Source organism: Canis lupus, chromosome 21 (genome assembly GCF_048164855.1).
Source record: "Canis lupus baileyi chromosome 21, mCanLup2.hap1, whole genome shotgun sequence".
Classification (NCBI taxonomy): Eukaryota; Metazoa; Chordata; class Mammalia; order Carnivora; family Canidae; genus Canis; species Canis lupus.
The window spans coordinates 10,437,190-10,456,151 of NC_132858.1; the positions used below are offsets into that span (position 1 = coordinate 10,437,190).

The following is an 18,962-nucleotide window of genomic DNA, read 5'->3' on the forward strand; positions in this document are numbered from 1 at the left end:
CGCTCGCCCCCCCCCCCCCCCCCCCCCCGCTCCTGCCCCCCGCGGCCGCCGCCTCTGATCTGCACCCGCGGCCGGGCTCCGGCTGACGTCACCTGCCCTGGAGCTGCGCGCGCTGATTGGCTGCAGGTGACGTCAGGGCCTTTTTCGCTCGGCATGACCTCATCCCCGCCGGCAGCCCCGCCCTCCGCCCCGGGCCTGTCACTCGCGGCCGAGCGCGGCGGCCCAGCCGGCTCCGCGCCCCCCGCCCGGACGCCGGAGCCCGAGCCGCGCCGGAGCCGCACCGGCCGCGCCCGCCGAGCCCGGGGTGGGATGCGCGCCGCGAGCGCGCGTGCCCGCCCGCAGTGCGCGCGCCCCGGCCCGAGCGAGCGCTCCCCGCGGCGGCGGCGGCGACGGCGGCGACGGCGACGAGGCCCGCGCGCTCCCCCGGCCCCTGCCCCGGCTGCGCGGGCCCCCGCCGGGCCCATGGGCGGCGCCGGTCCCCGTGCGCCCCGGACGCGAGCAGCGGCGAGGTGAGCGGGGGCGCCGAGCGGGGGCGCGGGGACACGCGGGGCGCGGGCGGGGAGCCGGTCCGGTGGGCGCAACGGCGGGAGCGCTGGGGCGGCTGCACCCGGCGGGCGCCCGGGAAGAGGCGGCGGCGGCGGCGGCGGCGGCGGGCCGGAGGGAAGAGGCCCGGTTCAGGGGGACGCGGCGGGCCGGCCCGGGAAGCCCTTCCCCCGCCTCCCACGGCGCCCAGCGGACCCCCGGCCCGGTCCGCGCTGCCCCCGCCAACCCCCGCTTCGCCGCCTTTCTCCTCGAAATTCTTTCTTATTTTGTGGGGGGAAGGGCATGCAGTAAGCACCCCGGACCTGGGCCCTCTGCGCAGACCTGTACGGACCTCAGCTAGAGCCCCAGACTTCCCAGGCTGCCCCCCACCGCACCAGGGAGGCCCCAGATCGGACGGTCGTTCCTGCCCCCGCAGGGTAGGGATGCAGGCCCTGACCAAAGGAGCGGAGGGTTTGGGCCTGTGGGAGGCTTAGGAAAGGGCCCATTCCGAGCTCGGTGGGGAGGAGCTGCAGACCCCTGTCCCCTGTGTGTTCAGGCCGCCACCGGTACCCCCACCTCAGGGTGCTCAGCTGGCCTCTGCAGAATAAAGACCATCCGCCAGCCTGCTGCAGAGGCAGCAGCGGGTGCTGGGGGAGGGGCTGGCACTGCCAGGCTGAGTGCAAGCAGCCTGCCTCAGCCTATCTGCCCACCTTGGTGGGGAGGGGTACCCCAGTGTCTGGCCTTGAAGGGAGGGGACCACAATGGGCCCAGCTCCCATCAGGTCACCGCGACTGGGAGAATTTGCCTCCTGACTTCCCACTGCAAAAATGGACTGGCTTCTGCAGGGGGGAGTTGGGGGCCTGGGTGCTTCAGTGATTGCGGGGTGCAAGGGGCAGTCCATGCGGCAGAGGAGAGAAGTGGCAGGGTCTACGGTGATGCCCAAAGTGTCATGGTGCAGCCTGGGGTGGAGGTGGGGGTGCTGCAGATCAGGGGAGCAGCATTCTGCTGTGCCCCCTGCCCCTGGGAGTCTGAGCGGAGGTCTGTGGGTCCAGACACTGCCCTCTGCCTCCCTCAGACCTTCTTGCTGGGAGGGCAGCTCAGGAAATGAGTGTAGCATCCAGTACACCCCCCCCCCCCACCTCCTGCTCAGGGAGGACAGATGTCCCAGGAATTCACTCCTCAGATGCTTAATAAGCACCTGCCCGGTAGGACAGATCATGTGACTAGGAGCTGGGAGTTCATCCTGAATACCTCCTGCTGCAGTCAGCCAAGGGCTCCGGGAGAGCTGCTGGGCAGGTTCTAGTTCCCAACAACCCCCACCCCGTTCCCCCCCTGCTGCCCTCAGCCCTTGGGAGGGCTCCTGTGCCCCCGAGGCTGCCTCCAGGAACGAAGGCTTCCATGCAATGGATGCAGAAGGATGCTTGAAGGCATCCTCTGCTCCAGAAACCTACCCAGCATCCTCTCCTCTCCAGCTGAGGCTGACCTTGGAGCCCAGATGTTTCTGCTGCACGGACAGAGGGCCCAAGGGGCCTTGGAAGCCAGGGGGTATCCTGGCTGCATCTCCAGAGGGTGCAGCTCAGAGGGAAAGCAGATGAAGGAGCCAAACCATGGCAAGAGGGACATGGGTCAGACTCTGACCACCAGAACTGCACAGGCTGAGTCCACTTCTGCCTGGACCGCTCCAGGCAATGACCATAGATATCCCGGAATGGCCCACATGTGTAGCATGGGGGGACAGTGACCAGAGTCCTGCAGGTCAGTAGGGCTAGCACAAGCCAGGCAGGAACAGAGGAAACCTAGATCTGTAGGGTCCTGAGGGACCCACACGCTGAGACCTACTGCAAGCTCTACCCAGACCCCTGTGAACTGAGGGGGCAGGGCCCCACCCCATTGTCTCCCAGGCCCATGGCCTCCACACCAAGTCAGCCCTACTTGGCCTTGCTATCAGTCCCTCTGGGACCAGGTAAAGGCCAACTTGGGTCCTGTTCCCTGCAGCCCAGGGAAATGAGGGGGCAGGAGTGAGAGCATCTAGGGGTCCCTGATGAAAGCAGAGGAGGGGAAAAATGAGCTGAGTGGGTGAGAGCTATCTACCAGCCTATCTCCTGGCTTCATTGTGCAGCAGTTTTTGACTCCAGAGGTACCCCTGGGTCACAGTGAGCTGGACATCGCAGCATAGTGGGGGCCCCCTGCCAGCTCTTCTCGAGGGTCTACCTATGAGTGCCAGGCACCCCTCGGGCTGAAGACACCAAGGCCCACCCATGGCTGACAGTCCTGACCGTTGTCTCTGGAGGTAGTGAGTTCCCCGTCAGTAGGTGCTGAGCAGAAGGCCTTGGTGAAGATGCTATCCATTGGGAGTTTTTAGGCCACGCATGTCCCTTGCTCAGGGACAAAGATGTGCCCCATGGAGGCCCTGAGAGCCAACAATGTAGAGAGATCGTGGGGCTGGCCCCTGGGGTTTGAGTGTCCTGGGATTTGAGGGGATTTGGCCCCCAGAGGGTGAGGATGAGTGCACCCAGTGGCCACATGTACCAGCACACATGTCTGCCTTGTGAGTAGTTGCATGAGGGGATGGGGTGGCTTGTGGGAAAGAGGTGAGCAGACAGGGTTCAGACAGGGTGCAGAAGGGCATGTCACAGCACAGGCTGCCCTGTGTATGTGGCCTTGCAGGGCAAGGGGAGCTGCTTGCCGCCTGCTGGGTGGTGCCCAGCCTGGTGGGGAGGGGCCTCCAGTCTTCGGAACTGCCAAGTCTCCCTAGCCACGACCCCTTTGATGGGGGTGTCTGTAGTTGTGCCTCCATCCCACCGGCACCGAGACTCTAGAATAGCAGGTGATGGATACCGTTTCCCCTCAGTTCCCAAGAATGGGTTCTGGATTGAGCCTGGAGAGGGTCCCTGAAGTCAGAGAGGCCTGAGACAATATCTGTTTTCTCTGTGCCCACCAGGCCTGTTCTAGCCCCACTCATCTGCTCAAGACTGTCCTAAGCTTCCCTAGCCCTACTGGAGCTCTGGGCCCAGATCCATCCCACTGCAGGCAAGGGCCTATCCCAGGAGCTTTAGGCTCCTGGAGTCCCCGTGGGTGAGGATGCACTCCCAGGATGCCCGCTCAGGGCAAGAGGTCTCGTGCAGGAAGTGCACTCCGGCCAGACCTTGGCCACTTGGAGAAGGCTTCCCCGGAGGTGGGAGTGAGGGGGGCTGTGCGCACAGGTGCCCAAGGCAAGGAAGGTTAGGACCAGGCTGAGCAGGGGTGGGGTTGGTGGGGGTACTGAAGGAATGTCACACCTGGGCTTTGGGGCTTATGTGGACTTGGCCCAGGGTTATCCCAGGTCCCAGCTACTGGGCACCTGCAGGAAGCAAGGGGTGGGCCCTGCCGTCCTGCAGAGCCAGCCGGCTCTGTGGCTGTGCCGCAGGAGCGGTGGTTGCCTGGCACCTCTGTGGTTGCCATGGCAACGACGGAGGTGCTAACTTGCTAATGAGTCCCCCTCGGCTGCAAATAACAATACTATAGCGGTTAATATGGCTGAGCTGCAGAGTTCCTTGGGGGAGGTGGGGCTGAGACCAGGTACCGGGCCCTGGAACCTCGCTGCCCACCCTTCCAGCCCCCTGCCCCTGTCCTGGAGCCCTGCAGCCTGGCTGGGCTCATCCCTACCCTCCTCCCCTCTTGAGCCTGCCTCCCTGCCTGTCCTACAGCCTGGATTCCCATCTGTGGAGGGTGCACCCCTCCCCACCCCAACTCCTCTCCTGTCCAGTTAAGGACCTGAGGGCAGTGTTTGCGCCCAGTGGCTGCAGGGAGGGCAGAGGATCTCTCCTAGCCCCTTCCCTTGTCCCTGCCTCTGGCATTTGTTGCTTCAGGTGGAAACGATCTGTCCTCACCTGAAGGATGAGGACACTGAGTGCCCCTCTGCCCCGCTGCAGGTAGCTGTCTCAGGGACTGGCCTTGGAGCTGGGCTCCTAGTCACACATCCAAGAGGCTTGTGGGGGATGTGGAGAGGGTTCTGCTAGCTGTGGCCTGTCTGCCACACCACAGACACGGGTTAGAACTCAGAACAGTTCATTCAGGAATTGAATCAGGGACCCCTCAGCAGATGAGCACCCTCTGGCAGGTGGGACTCTCCTCCACCAACAGGCAGGACCTCCCCAGCTGGTGAAGACTCCCCCTCAGCTTGTGGGGTATCCCTTTTGAGGATGAGGGACAGCTGCTCCAGCTGCACTCCCAGGCCTTACCCCCACAGTGGAGGAGCCCGGGGAGCAGGGTGTCTGTGGATGGGATCCTCGGGCCCTGCCCACTGACGAGGGCCATCCCAAGCACTTCCCTTTGGGCCAACTCCCGTGGCTCAGCCCAAGGCTGCCCTTGGACTTGGTCTACACCTGCCTTGCGCCTAGTTCTCTGTGAACTCCGCCATCCCTTCCACCAGCCTGGGAGCTCGCCTGAGGAATGAGCACCAACATCACTGAAATGGGACAGTGTCCTGGGGTGGGGGGGGGCTCCCCCAACACCATCTGCAGCTGCAGCTTGGGGGCTTGCTGCAGGGCTCCCCCTCCGCCATCTGACCACCAGCCTCTCCCGTGTCTTAGCTAGGTGGGGGTGTGGTGGAGGGAAGACCCCAAATGAGTGGCAGTGGTAGAGGCCTTGGGGCCTGTCCAGTCTTTGTGGTGTCACCTGAGGCTGATCCCACTCCTACCGCAAGCCTCAGTCTCCCCATCTTTAAAGTAAACTTGCCCTCATACTGTGTGCCTCATGGTGGGCTGTGAGGCTAGGTGAGCCTAAGAAAGGCCAGTCCTGGGGCACCTGAGTGGCTTAGTGGTTGAGCATCTGCCTTTGGTCAGGTCATGGTCTTGAGTCCTGGGAGCGAGTACTGCATCGGATTCTCTGTGGAGAGCCTGCTTCTCCCTCTGCCTATGTCTCTGCCTCTCTGTGTCTCTCATGAGTAAATAAATAATTAAGAAAAAAAAAAAAAAAAAGGAAGAGGGCAGCCCCGGTGGCCCAGCGGTTTAGCGCCGCCTTCAGCCCAGGGCGTGATCCTGGAGACCCTGGATCGAGTCCCACATCGGGCTCTCTGCAGGGAGCCTGCTTCTCCCTCTGCCTGTGTTTCTGCCTCTCTCTCTTTCTCTCTCTCTCTCTGTGTGTGTCTCTATGAATAAATAAATAAAATATTTTAAAAAATAAAAATAAAATAAAGAAAAAAAAAAGAAAGAAAAGAATGGCTAGTCCTGGCAGGTGGCAGGGCAGGTGGGTCCTGGCAGGTGGGGTGGGAGTGCGAGGTATGTGGCAGAGGCTTGGCACCAAATCTGCAGGAGGGGGTCTCTGCGCCGGGATCTGGGGTCCCCACATCCCCATCTATCTCCTACTTCCTCCAAGAGGAAGAGTCCTATAAATGGGTTACCTACTTAGACTTTCATCCTCAGATGCCACCCATACCACCCCGTCCTGGGACCTACAAGTCCTTAGAAGGCTTCCCCTAGACCTTGGGCTTTCACTGTGCCTGAAACACCCTGCCACACTGCCACCTCTGTTCTGTGAGCGTGTGACACGCTCCTGCAGGGAGACTGGTGCTGGCCCCAGACCCTTTTTGCAGCTGGCATTACTGGGACAATGGCAGGAGCGTAGGAGCCCAGCCTCCACTCCCAAGACCCCTCCAGCACCCTGCCTGGGCACCTGCCCCTTCCTATGGGTCCAGTTATCTGCTTCTGGAGCACTGGTACTGGGCAGGGCTGGAGAGGGGGTTGTGTTGGGGCAGGGGGCAGGCTCTGGATCCCTGCCTTGCCCAGAGTTCTGGAGATTAAGAAGATGTGCAGGCCAGAGAGGGAGAAGTTTGCATCCCGGCAATGGGATGACAGAAGCCTTGGGGGCAGGATGAATGTTCTGGATTGAGTGAGGGCCCGTGAACCCAAGGGCCCAGGGGAGGGGTTCTCAGGCCTGTCCTGCACATCCAGCCCAGTCCAAGCCCTGAGACCCTTGCTGTGTCCCACTGAGAGGCTGTCACCATGACCTGCACAGTCCAGAGCTGAATGGGACCATTCCAGATCATTCTCCTGGTCCAAGGGCCACAGAGCCCACCCTGCTTGCCTCAGATGCTAGGGGACTTTACTTTCACAGGGCCAGAGGGGCTGCCGACTTACCCCAAGGGAGGAAGGGCCCCCATGGGTGCATGTCAGGCTCAAACATTCTGTTGCCCTCAGGTCCCAGCATGAGTCCTTCTGAGGTTGGCCTGCCGGGGGAGCTGGCCGGGTGCCCACCTTGGGGGCCTGCACCACTGCTGACCATCTGCCTCTCCCTGCAGGTCTGGCACCATGCCCGGTCCCTCCAAACTGTAGGCCACATCCCTGGCCTTCGGAGCAGCCCCTGTGCACTGCAGGGCTCACCCCCTCCCCACTGCCCACTGCCCCACCATGGCTGGGGACCGGCTCCCTCGGAAGGTGATGGATGCCAAGAAGCTGGCCAGCCTCCTGCGGGGCGGACCTGGGGGACCATTGGTCATCGACAGCCGCTCTTTTGTGGAGTACAACAGCTGGCACGTGCTCAGCTCTGTCAACATCTGCTGCTCCAAGCTGGTGAAGCGGCGGCTGCAGCAGGGCAAGGTGACCATCGCCGAGCTCATCCAGCCAGCCGTGCGCGGCCAGGTACCTGGCCCCTGCCACCCACGCCCTGTCCCCTGTCCCCACCCAGACACCCATCACTTCCAGGGGCGAGGGCAGAGTTCCTCGGCCAGGTACACAGACGGGGGCTCTCAGCTGGGGCAGCCTCCGCCTCCTCTGCCCTCAAACCCAAACTGAGCTCTTTGGGTCAGAATGTTCTAAGCCGTTCCATTCCTCGGGCCTTGTAGGCAGCCCCCACCCCTCTCCCTGAGCTTCATCTTAGGGTGGACAGATGCCCCTCCCCAGGGAGACCCCCCCCCCCCGGGCTGATACCCTCTCCCCAGATACAATCCATCACCCCTCCCCCCCAGAGGCTGCTGACCCTATGTGGGTCCTTGCCACCTAAGATGGGGCCATGTCCCTGGGGTCCAGATCAGGACTCAGAGAGGGGTGCAGCAGGGCAGCGAACCATGGTGGCAGCCATGGTGGCAGCTGGTCAGGCGCACACTGATGGCTGCGAGAACCCAGAGGAACACAGGAGGGGGGCCAAGAGGCTTATGCTGAGCCGCGTGTGCCCAGCCCCCCCCTCCAGTTCTTTCCCCTAGAGTTCGGAGTGACCCAGAATTCTCTCTATGCCTCCCCCCTCCACCGCCCCAGATCATCCCAGGTCACCTGCAATGGAGCCAGGAGCACTGGGAGGGACCACTGGCCTGGTGACCTGGGGAGGCAGGGTACCTCTGGCACGGGTCAGGGGGCGGGGGGGGGGGGGTGGCATGCCCAGCAGCTCAGAGCTATGAGAGGGTGTTGGTCACAGGCCTTGGGCCAGCAGAGCTGGGTGTGAGGACCCAGGTGGTACAGCCGCTTGTGGGGAGTCCCCCCCCTCCCAAGGCCAGAACCAGCTCCCTGCAGCCTTGATGAGGGGAATCCGGTGATTAATCACCCCCAGCGAGGACTCCCTGCCAGAGTGCAATCCCATTGGCTGCTGGTGACATCATCCAGCCCAGGGCTGGCGGCTCAGCTGGCTTAGGGGCCGAGTGTGCTTGGGGGGCAGGGCATTAACCACTCCGAGCAAAAGCTGCTCAGCATCTGGTCCCAAGGCTGGGAGGAGGGCAGTGGAACCCCAACCTCTAGCTGCCTCCTGAATTATAGGGGCTCTTGCCGCAGCCCCCACTTTGCCCATCACTGGCTAGGGGATTGCCCAGACCCAAAGGCACCCCACCCTCAGGAGCCTCTAAACACGCCTCCCCGTGACCCTGGGGACAGTTTTCCCTTTGCCTCCAGACACCCTGACAGAGTCTGTACATTCCTGTCACTGTGGCCACCTGCACCTGTCCCCGAGAACACTGTCACATTCACCTGCACATCCTTCACATGAGCCTGGCCCACCCTGGATGCCCACCCCGTCTGTTCCCTTAGCTGGGGTGACTGCACACAAGGGTGCAGCATGGAGATGAGCACCTCCCCCTGTTTCCTCCTGCTCTGAGAGCCTCCCTGTGTGTCTGTGGGTACTTAGCCCCATCCAGGTGTGAGCCAGGAGGTGGATAGGTGAAAGTCTGCCCTCCCTGTGAGGCAGCAAGGCAGGGATAACCCCTCCCCGCCAGAGCCTGCCCAGTAGCAGAGGGTGGCAGGAGGGGGCAGGGGGCATCCAGCAGATGCCCAGCAGTGCCCTGACCTCTGCCCTCACGGCCCCCAGGTGGAGGCCGCAGAGCCACAGGACGTGGTAGTGTATGACCAGAGCACACGGGACGCCAGCGTGCTGGCCGCGGACAGTTTCCTCTCCATCCTGCTCAGCAAGCTGGACGGCTGCTTCGACAGCGTGGCCATCCTCACGGGTGAGCTCCAGACACACCTCGGGCAGAGGCTCTGGGGTGTCCTCTCCTCACTGTAAGCCTAGCTGCGGGGGCACCTGGGGAGTCAGGGCTCTGGACCCACCTCTGCTCTCTTCTCTGAGCCCAGAGACCAGCAGGTACTAGGGCAGTGTCTGGAGCTAGGGGTGCCATCTCAGTAACCAGAGCTCTTTGCAGCCCCATCGTCCCCTCCCTGGGCCCCCACAGTTCAGAACCCCCCCCCAACATGGGCCCGCCCCTCCACTGGCAGGGGAGGAGGGACGGGTCTAGGCAAGGATGTGTCTCTGCCCCTCCAGCTGTTGGGAAGGGGAGTCACAGTCCCAATCTGAGCAGAACTGGTCCAGGACAGGGTGCCTCTGAACGCTGCAGCTGGCAGAGTGCCTGACCCCTGATTGGGGGCCAGCAGAGGTTCCTATAGGGCTGGCTGTTCCCCGAAAACAGCCCAGCCATCCTGGAGGCTGGGAAACCCACCCCCCCCCACCCCCCCGCCATACGCATATGAGTGCCTCACACACACACACACACACACACACAGGCTCCACAGTGGTTCTGGATGATTCCGTCCTCCTGTAGGCAGGGGCTGGGCACCTCTGTAGAATCCACCTCCCCCAGGCAGCCCAGGACCCAGGGCTGGGTTGAGCTGGCCTGTCCCAGGGAGGTGCACCCTCCCTGCCCAGGTCTGGGGCCTCTGGGTGCCAGGGGCCACTGCAGGTGAGCAGAGGATGGAGAGGGCTGATGAGGGTGCCATCTCTACCCTCACACAGCTGATAGGACTCTTCTGTGCATTCAGCACATGTGCCCTGAGCAGCCCCTGTGTGTGGGCACCCTGTGGGGTAGTCCGTGGGCACTGGGTTGGCCCCCTGGCACTGGTGTCCAGTGGGAGCACAGACCTTCACCACTGCCCAGGGGAAGTTTTGGGGAGAACCTACCCAAGGCTTTAGTTGGGCTGTTCTGGGCTGACCTCTAGGAGGAAGCACCCCTTGAGCTCACCCCAAGGGCTTCTTGGTGGGTCTGCAGTGTATGCAGGTGTGCGCGCTGCCATCTACACCTGTGTCTGGGTCTACACAGTCCGAGGGCATCTGCATCTGTGTGTGGCTCTGGGATGCTGGTGATCCGTGCTTGTGCGTATGTGTCCCACCTCGGCGACCCCCAATTTGTGTGGGTAGGATGTGGGTTTATGTGCATGTGTGTGAACTCTGGGACCAGAAGCCACAGAATTGCAGACTGCCCCCTGAGCTGTTTGGGGGCTGAGTGGGTAGGGAGAAGACAGAGAGGGCACAGAGGTCTGGGCTTTTTGGCAGGTGTCCTGGGCAGAACAGGAGCCCAGCTGGGAACCCAGCGTGTATGTTCACACCTGCGCATGTCAATGTGCCTGTGCGTGCGTGCATGCGTGCGTGTGCATGCGTGCGTGTGCATGCGTGCGTGTGCATGCGCGTGCTCTGTAGTCAGGAGTGGGAGTCCCCAGGCCTCCTGGGAGTCTTGAGAAGCAGGTCCAGGGCAGTGCCCTCCCTCCCTTACTATCAGGCCTCCCAGGAAAGCCTCCAACCTCTCATGTCAGTCTCCTCTGAAGCGGGGGGCCCCTCACCCAGCAGGCAGGGCGGACGCCGAGGCTGGGATGTGCCACGAGGGCTCACCAGGGACCTGGCTGTGCCCTACTTGGCTGGCTGAACCCTTGGGGCGGCCACCTGCTCTTTCTCCCCTGCCTGCCCCTGCTTTCCTGGGGGCCAGGTGAGGCCCAAGTCCTGACCCACCGTGGTGTGAGTGAGACGGGCTCCTGGTGGCACCAAGCAGGCCCCGGGCTGGGGGGCAGCATCAGAGCCTGGCCCACAGCTCCCACCAGAGGCAAGCACAGCTGCGGGACCGGTGGGAATGGGAAGGCAAGGCTGGGGCGAGGCGGTCAGAGGGCCGCTGCCCAGCCACAAGGGGAAGTGACTGTCCAGGGGGATGGGGCTCAGCAGAGGCCAGAAAGGGGGCACCCCCCTCGGTGGGTGGGGCGCAGGAGGATGGCGGGGCGATCCCTCTCGGGGAGACCGCGGCGGCTTGCGGAGGCAGGGGAGAGGCAGGAGAGGGCCGCGGGGCAGGCGCGCTGGGGTCCGGAACCCGCTGCCGGGACCGCTGCCCCCCCCCGCCCCCCACAGCGGCTCGGCGGTGACGTCCGGCGGGGCGGGGACGGAAAGGGAGCCTGGCCCTTTAAGCGGCGGGCGGCCCTCGCCCGGGTGCGCGTTGCTGCGGAATGCGGGCTGGTGGTGTCGCCGCGCCGGGTCGGTGGGTCCCCGCGGCCCGACCCCGCACGCGCCGCCCTCGGACCCTGGCCGGAGACCGCGGCGGGAGCGCCCCGTGCGCGGAGGGTGCGCGGAGGGCGCGCGGGGGGGGGGGGGGCGTGCGCAGGTGCGGACCCTGCGGGGGGCGCGGGCGCGGGCGCGGGGGCGGGCCGCGGCGGTACCGGGGCTGCGAGGCGCGCCGCCCAACCAGGGGCAGGAGAGCGCGCGGGGGAGCCGCGGGCGGGGGCACTGGCGGGGCCCGGGGCCCGCGGAGTCGGGGGACGGTGGACGCGCTGCGTCCTGGGCATGGGCTTTTGTGCGAATCCGGGATTCCATTGTGTGGCGCAGAGCCGGGAAGCGGTGAGGCAGAGGGAGGTGGGCATCCCTCCTGCCCTTGGGGAGGCCTCGGGGTGGGGGCGCCCCTGCTGCCAGTAGTGCCAGCACCTGGGAGGGTCCAGGCCTGCTGCCACTGACCCAGCCAAGGGTGGCCGTCTCCTGCGCCCCAGAACCTGGGAGGGTCCTGAAATCACGGGAGGGGCAGGGCCTCGGGCTCTGCTGCCCTTGGCATCCATGGGGCAGTTACCAGGTTGGGGGCACTCCTGTGGGGCTTTACCTGAGGAGTTGCGGTCAAATCTGGTGTGTCTGCACCTGTCCAGAGATCCCCCTTTGTGGGGGAGGTTCCTGGTGGAATACAGCCCCCCACCCTTCACCTTAGGCCACCCAGAGAGCAAGGGAGGCATAGGGTAGAGATGAGTCTTTGGAGAGGTCCTGCCGACCTTGCCCCTCCTGGGGTAGGGGGGGCTCTCCTTCAGGAGGAACATCCAGGGAACCCCTGGCTCTGACTGGTAAACAGGAGCCCTGCCCCAGCACCCCGGTCAGCTTTCTCCTGTGAACTGGGTTGTCACTGATGCCGACAATCACCCACGTCTCCCTATCCAGCCAGCAGGTTGCCAAGATAGGGAAAGCTTCTCCTTCACTGCTGGTGCCTCCCCTCCCTCAGCTGGAGGTTCCACATCACCATGCCCCCTGCCAAAGTCAAGCCTCCATTGGGAGCCACAGAGCACACATGGCAGGCACTCCGATTGGCAGTTTATACAAACTGGCCATTGAGCTGGGCCAGGGGTGAAGGCTGAGGGCACCAGGTATCTCTGTCCTGGGAAACCAGCCAGGGTCTGGCACCAGCTGTTTCTGCAGCCCAGGAAAGAGCACTGGGGGTCTCGTGGACTGGGACCCGTGCCCTCACTCTCCTTCTGTGGCACGTCAGACGAGGCCCCCGTCCATCTGTACTCTGTAATGGATCAGTCCACTGAGAGCAGGGAATGTCCATGGGGTTGTGTCGCCGAAAGTGTGGTTAACTCCAGGGTGGCGACCAGGTAGTCTCATCTCACCCCTTACCCCAGGAGCTGGCGATCACCCAGCTGTGGGTGTGGGCAGGTCAGCTCCCAGTGTGTCTGCATGGGCATCATTTCCCTTGAGACTCACAACTGTGCTATGTGGCAGGCAGGATGCAGAAACAGGCCAGGGTGTGATGAGCTCTGCCTGTGGCCACTCACTGAGTCAGGGAGAAACTAGGGATTCCCACCTGGGTCTTTCAGGGCCAGTGGAGATGCTCCCTCCACTGACCTATGGCCCAGGATGTGAATGTGGTAGGAAGGCAGCGCACATGCCAGGCACGTGTAGGACGTGCGCCCGCTGCGTGCCCTGCTTGCTCACAGTCCCGGGGGTTCCCAGCTCTTAGTCCATCCTCTGGTGCTGTCTTCTGGGCAGAATGGAGCCCTAACTAGGGCACAGGTGCCCCCGCGGGCCACGCCAATTCCAGTAGGTGATGTCATGCCCAGGGGGGAGGAGGGCCCCTTGGAAGCCCTTGCCTGCTGGTCCTGGCACCCAAGCTTGGCCTGGGGCCTCCAGCCAAGTAGAGTCAGGGAGGGATTGCATCAGCCCAGGGGGAGAGGCAGGAAGGCCCAGGCTGGCTTCCAGCCATGGGCACGGAAGATCCACACCATCAACAGGAGCCTGCAATAGCGTCTGAACTCACCCTTGCCTGGGTCCTGCACGTGCTAGGCTGGCCTGCCACCTTGACCCCACATTTATGGGCATCACAGCAGCGTCCCCAGGGGAGCCAGCTCCTAATTAGCCTGGGGAGGAATGTGGGCGTAAGGGCAGGCCGTATATGGGCACAGCACACGCCTCAACTTAGTGAGAGCAGCCCTCCAGCACCTAGCACTGACACCAGGTGCCCAGGCCAGAGGCTCACCTGCTGGCATCACTTTGGGCTGGGAGTCCAGGCTGGGTGTGGCTGAGATGTAGGGGTGGTCGGGTGCCCTGGGCTCTTTCTCATACCCCAGCCGGCTGACCGCCTGACCCACGTCTCCTCTGCTCCTCCTTCTGCAGGGGGCTTTGCCACCTTCTCCTCCTGCTTCCCTGGCCTCTGTGAGGGCAAGCCTGCTGCCCTGCTGCCCATGAGCCTCTCCCAGCCCTGCCTGCCTGTGCCCAGTGTGGGCCTGACCCGCATCCTGCCTCACCTCTACCTGGGCTCTCAGAAAGATGTCCTGAACAAGGTGTGTGGGCTTGGCCGGGAAAGGTGGCAGGAGCGCAGGTGCAGCTCCTGGGCTGGTTGGGGGGGGGGGGTGCGGGGGCAGGGCGCAGAAAGGAGCTGAAAGCCAATGAGGGGATGAGTGAGCATGGTGTGGGAGAAGACTAGGTTGAGGGCAGGAGATCGCAAGGGGGCTGGGTAGGACCAGAGTAGGGCTGGGTGGAGAAGCAGCTCCCAGCCCCTTAGGCGGTGGAGCCCACATGCCAAACTGCTGATGTCACTGGGCCCCTGGCCAGCGCAGAAAGAATCCCGTGTTTTAAAATTGTGATGAGGGAAGAGGGTAAAGCCACCGCCCAGGCAGCCATAAAATTCCTGGGAGCCTACCTCAGGCTGTGGGCGGCGCCAGCGGAGACCAGCATCCAGACCCCGCTCTGGAGGCTCCAGAGGCTCTGAGCTCCCAGGTGGAAGTGGGAGGGGCTCCTGGAGCCAGGCTTCCACCTCCAGGGCACCCCTGTCCAACCTGTCCCCTCCCCCGTCTCTCCAGGACCTGATGACCCAGAATGGAATAAGCTATGTCCTCAATGCCAGCAACTCCTGCCCCAAGCCGGACTTCATCTGTGAGAGCCGCTTCATGCGCATTCCCATCAACGACAACTACTGCGAAAAGCTGCTGCCCTGGCTGGACAAGTCCATTGAGTTCATCGGTGAGGGGGGCGCCCTCCTGCCCGCGTCCTCGGGGGTGGGGGGGGTGTGGGGGTCTCGTGGAGGAGGGTGTGCAGGAGGCAGGGGAGAAGCACTGTGACCATCGGCGCTTGGGCCTCAGACAGAGCTGGGATGGTGGGCGGGAGGGCAGGAAGGTCCCCTACCTGGGTTAGGGAAGGGCTGCGCAACCGGAGCGCTCATCTGGCCCCATGGCTCCTGCCTCCAGATAAAGCTAAGCTGTCCAGCTGCCAAGTCATCGTCCACTGTCTGGCTGGCATCTCCCGCTCTGCCACCATCGCCATCGCGTACATCATGAAGACCATGGGCATGTCCTCTGACGATGCCTACAGGTAGCCTCTCCCTTCTTCCTGGGCTCAGAAGTGGAAGGCTGGAAGCAGCCCTTGCCGTCCCCTCTCCACCCACGAGAGCAGCAGAATGGACCTGGCCGGGAGGGGGAGGCAGGCGCTGGCTCCAGCACTCTCTGGTGTGCACACCCGCTGTGTGCCCCAGCACAGCAGGGGGAGCTGGGGAGAGGGGGAGACAGGCAGGGAGCCTGTCCAACGCAGCCGCCTTCCCCCAGGTTCGTGAAGGACCGGCGCCCATCCATCTCTCCCAACTTCAACTTCCTGGGCCAGCTGCTGGAGTATGAGCGCAGCCTGAAGCTGCTGGCTGCCCTGCAGGGGGACGGGGCGTCCCACCCGGGGACCCCCGAGCCCCTCCCAGGCCCCGCCGCCCCGCTGCCGCCGCCGCCACCACCTACCTCAGAGAGCGCTGCCACCGGGAGCGCGGCGGCCAGTGCGGCCAGGGAGGGCGCGCCTGGCACCGGCGGGGAGCTGCCCGCGCCTGCCCCGGCCCCGGCCACCAGCGCGCTGCAGCAGGGCCTGCGTGGCCTGCACCTGTCCTCCGACCGCCTCCAGGACACCAACCGCCTGAAGCGCTCTTTCTCCCTGGACATCAAGTCGGCCTATGCCCCCAGCCGGCGGCCCGACGACCCGGGGCCCCCCGACCCCGGCGAGGCCCCCAAGCTCTGCAAGCTGGACAGCCCGTCGGGGGGCGCGCTGGGCCTGCCCTCGCCGGGCCCCGACAGCCCGGACGCGGTGCCGGAGACGCGCCCGCGCCTCCGCCGGCGGCCCCGGCCTCCCGCCGGCTCCCCGGCGCGCTCCCCGGCGCACGGGCTCGGCCTGAACTTCGGTGACGCCGCCCGGCAGACTCCGCGGCTCGGCCTCTCGGCCCTGTCGGCCCCTGGGCTGCCTGGCCCCGGCCAGCCCGTCGGCCCCGGGAGCTGGGCGCCGCCGCTCGACTCCCCCGGCACGCCGTCGCCCGACGGGCCCTGGTGCTTCAGCCCCGAGGGGGCGCAGGGCGCGGGCGGCGCGCGGTTTGCGCCCTTCGGCCGGGCGGGCGCTCAGGGCGCGGGGGGCGGCGACCTGCGGCGGCGGGAGGCGGCGAGGGCCGAGGCCCGGGACGCGCGGACCGGCTGGCCCGACGAGCCGGCCCCGGAGACGCAGTTCAAGCGCCGAAGCTGCCAGATGGAGTTCGAGGAGGGCATGGTGGAGGGGCGCGCGCGGGGTGAGGAGCTGGCCGCCCTGGGCAAGCAGGCCAGCTTCTCGGGCAGCGTGGAGGTCATCGAGGTGTCCTGACGGCGGCCAGGGACCGGCGCCCGGCGCTCCGCTGCCCTCGGCTCCTGGCCTGGGTCGCCAGCAGCCGGCCCGCTATAAATATATATTATATATAATGCAAAGAAAGGTAAATGGTTTTACTGCGATTTTTATCGAGAAGTAAATATTTCAATTTTTTATTTATTTAAGCTGTTCATTCTGGCAATGATTTGGCAACAGTGCGGGCGGTCCTCGGAGCTCTATTTTTACTGTCTGGTATTTAAACTGAAACACACGTTTCTAAGCAATATGAGGCCACCTTCAGCCCCAAGCTGGGGTGCCAGGCCTGGGGTCCCCTCCCTCCTCCCCCCCCCCAGGAAACACTGCTGACCGTTGCAAAGAGGCTGCCGAGCTTTCGTGCACTTTTTACATAAGAAAAAGGGGAAAAAAGGAGAAAAAAACTTTGCCACAAACTGAGCCGCAGAACCTCCCTACCCCTCCCTGCCCCTCCCTGCCCCCTCCTCTCCATTCCTCCTCCTCTGCTCCTTTCTTGGGCTCTGCACCAAAGTCTAGGTGGGGGACATGTCCCAGGAGCTGGGGTGTAGCCGAGGCGGCTCTGCCAGCTGGAGGCACCCCCAACCCCTGCCCTCTGCCTCCCCCGCCCCCCACCCCGCCCCATTGCCCGGTTGGTATAGACTGGCTTTGGGCCTGGAGAGGCTAGAGTATTCGGAGCAGGCTGGGGATAGGACAGGATAGGGGCTCCATGAGGGGGCTCTTGAGTGTCAGCTGCCGTGGGTCCCCAGGGCAGGGATGGAGGCGAAATGCCTCCCACTCCTGCCTGAGACCAGGGCCAGTTTCTTGGGTTCAGCGAGGCTGTTCCGTGGAGGCTGCTCCTCCTCCTCTACTCGGGGGTGCTGCTCCGCACCACCTACCAGGTGAGGGAAAGAGGAGAGGCACCAGGCCCCAGTGGGTATGAGGCAGGAGGAGCTGGGCTAGCCAGTGCTGTCTCCACTGGTCAGAGGGCAGATGCATTTAGAGTCTGGTTCTGGGCTCTTCCCCCACTGGCCCCAGGCCAAACTTGTAATTCAGGTATGTTCCTACAGGTGGAGGGCCTCCACCAGGAGCTGGCTGCCTTGCCGACTGAGGAGGTAGTTAAGCACCTGTCAGACCCTTATGCTTCCAGGGGATGGGGGTCCTTAGCTTTGGGAGAGCCGTCTCCAAACAAAGACCCCTGATATGGGCAGGTGCAGGTGTCCCCCCCACCTGCCCCAGCCCCACGGGGTCCTTGAAGAAGAGCACTCCTATACTCCCCTGGGGAGCTCTCGCCTCTGAAGCCTCCCTAGTATCTTCAAGTGATATGCCAGGTGGCCTGTTGGCCCGGGTGGGCTGGCCTGGCACTAAAGCAGGGAAAAGCCACAGCTGCACCTGCCCCACACCCTCTTGGGTCACTGGGACCCATGGCTTTTGGAGGCAGGAGATGTCCCCCAACCCTCAGATGTCCTAGTGTCTAGTGGAGGGGGGGGTGACTGGTCGCCTCGGGAAGAGGCCAGGGGCTTGGCAGGAGGGGCAGCTGGGCGAACTGAGTCTTCAGGCAGCTGCCCTGTGGCTGTTTCTTCTGTTTGTTCTGTTGACCTGCAGCCCCGTGCACCTGTCATCCCTCCTTTAAGCAAAAGTCCTCTTCCTGTTCCCTCTGTCCCCACCCCATTTCCCAAGAAAATAAGCTATCATTGTTGTGTTTGCAATCTATGGATTAGAGGTTTAAGTATTTATTATTGGTTAATTATTATTATGATTGATTATGTAAACTTGCCTTCTGTCTGTCTATCGCGTTGGGTTTCTGAGGTGACCCTGGGTGTGGAGGATGCACTGGTCCCCACCTCCGCGCCCCACCCCTGTGCTGTCCAGGAGACAGTGGTCTGGGGCCACTGGTTGGGCCCAAAACTCTGGAGGCAGGTCCCACAGCCCCCGTTCTTCCCCTCTCTCTGCCCTCTGCCCTTTCTCTAGGGCCGCCAGCATCTCTTGTAACTTAGGTCTTGGAGTGGGGGGGCTCTTGCTCTTGAGGCACTGGTCACCCCAAAGTGAGCAGCTGCAATGTGTGGGGAGGTCCTGTCTTGGCCACCCCTCTCTTGTCCTGGGGGGACTGGGCCCTGGCACGCATCCCTCCCCGGTCACTTCCACACACTGCCTGAGGTGAGGCAGGGGCCAGGCCCTAGCCCTCTCCAAGTCTCTCAGTCCTCCTCCCCCCTCCCTGGCCCTGGCATTGGGGGTCATCCCAGAATGGACCCCGCCCCCTCCTAATATTTGCTGGAAAGTCCAGCGGAGGAGAGGTGGCAGGTCCCCCGCATGGCTCCCAGTCTCTCTGGACTGGGCAGCCCGCCCCCACCTCAGAACCCTTCCCCCAGTGCGGCCACACTCTGCTCCCTGTCCTGTCCCCTTCTTTTGTATTTGGAAACAACGTGTTGTAATAAATCCTGAGATGGATGTTTTCTCCATGCCTCTGGCTGCGTCTTTCTTCAGGCGGGTTGAGTGGTTGGAGTGGAGAGCGCGGGGCAGTGGTCCTGGAGGTTCCTAAGGCCAGGAGACTGGGGCATTGGGCCCAAAAGACCAATTTCCCCAGGATTCGCTGCCTCAGAGCCCAAGAGCAGGGTGGGCAGGATGGGGGTGCAGTGCTGAGGAAGGGGCCCTGTTTGTTGCTACCTGCTAGTGAAAAATTTAAAAACTTACAACTATGCCCAGTAAGAACTTGGTTTTGCCCCTCAACCCTTCCCCATCCCACTACCGGGTGTAAGTCCTGCAGACGAACGTGTGTGCCTGTGTGTGTGTGTGTGTGCCACGACAGCCTTCCCTTCCAACAGAATTTGGGGTCTAGCTACAGAGTGTTTGCAACTAGCTTTTCAATTATTTAAATTACTTGTTGAAGGAATCCACGT

General features: G+C 63.5%; 1 protein-coding gene across 5 annotated transcripts; it reads left to right on the forward strand.

The window, feature by feature from the left end:
• The first annotated feature begins 399 nt into the window (after positions 1 to 399).
• Positions 400 to 18,520, forward strand: DUSP8 (dual specificity phosphatase 8). Of its 5 annotated transcripts, none has more exons than XM_072790445.1 (7): positions 400 to 509; positions 6,800 to 7,139; positions 8,788 to 8,926; positions 13,594 to 13,760; positions 14,280 to 14,439; positions 14,664 to 14,787; positions 15,018 to 18,520. In XM_072790445.1, exons 2-7 carry the CDS (start codon positions 6,909 to 6,911, stop codon positions 16,072 to 16,074), a joined length of 1,878 nt encoding a protein of 625 aa, XP_072646546.1. In that variant the 5' UTR covers positions 400 to 509; positions 6,800 to 6,908; the 3' UTR covers positions 16,075 to 18,520. The 5 variants fall into 5 exon arrangements, with proteins under 5 accessions (XP_072646546.1, XP_072646548.1, XP_072646547.1 ...); XM_072790447.1 differs by having other exon boundaries at positions 6,800 to 7,097; XM_072790446.1 differs by lacking the exon at positions 400 to 509 and adding an exon at positions 811 to 959.
• The last annotated feature ends 442 nt before the right edge of the window (positions 18,521 to 18,962 follow it).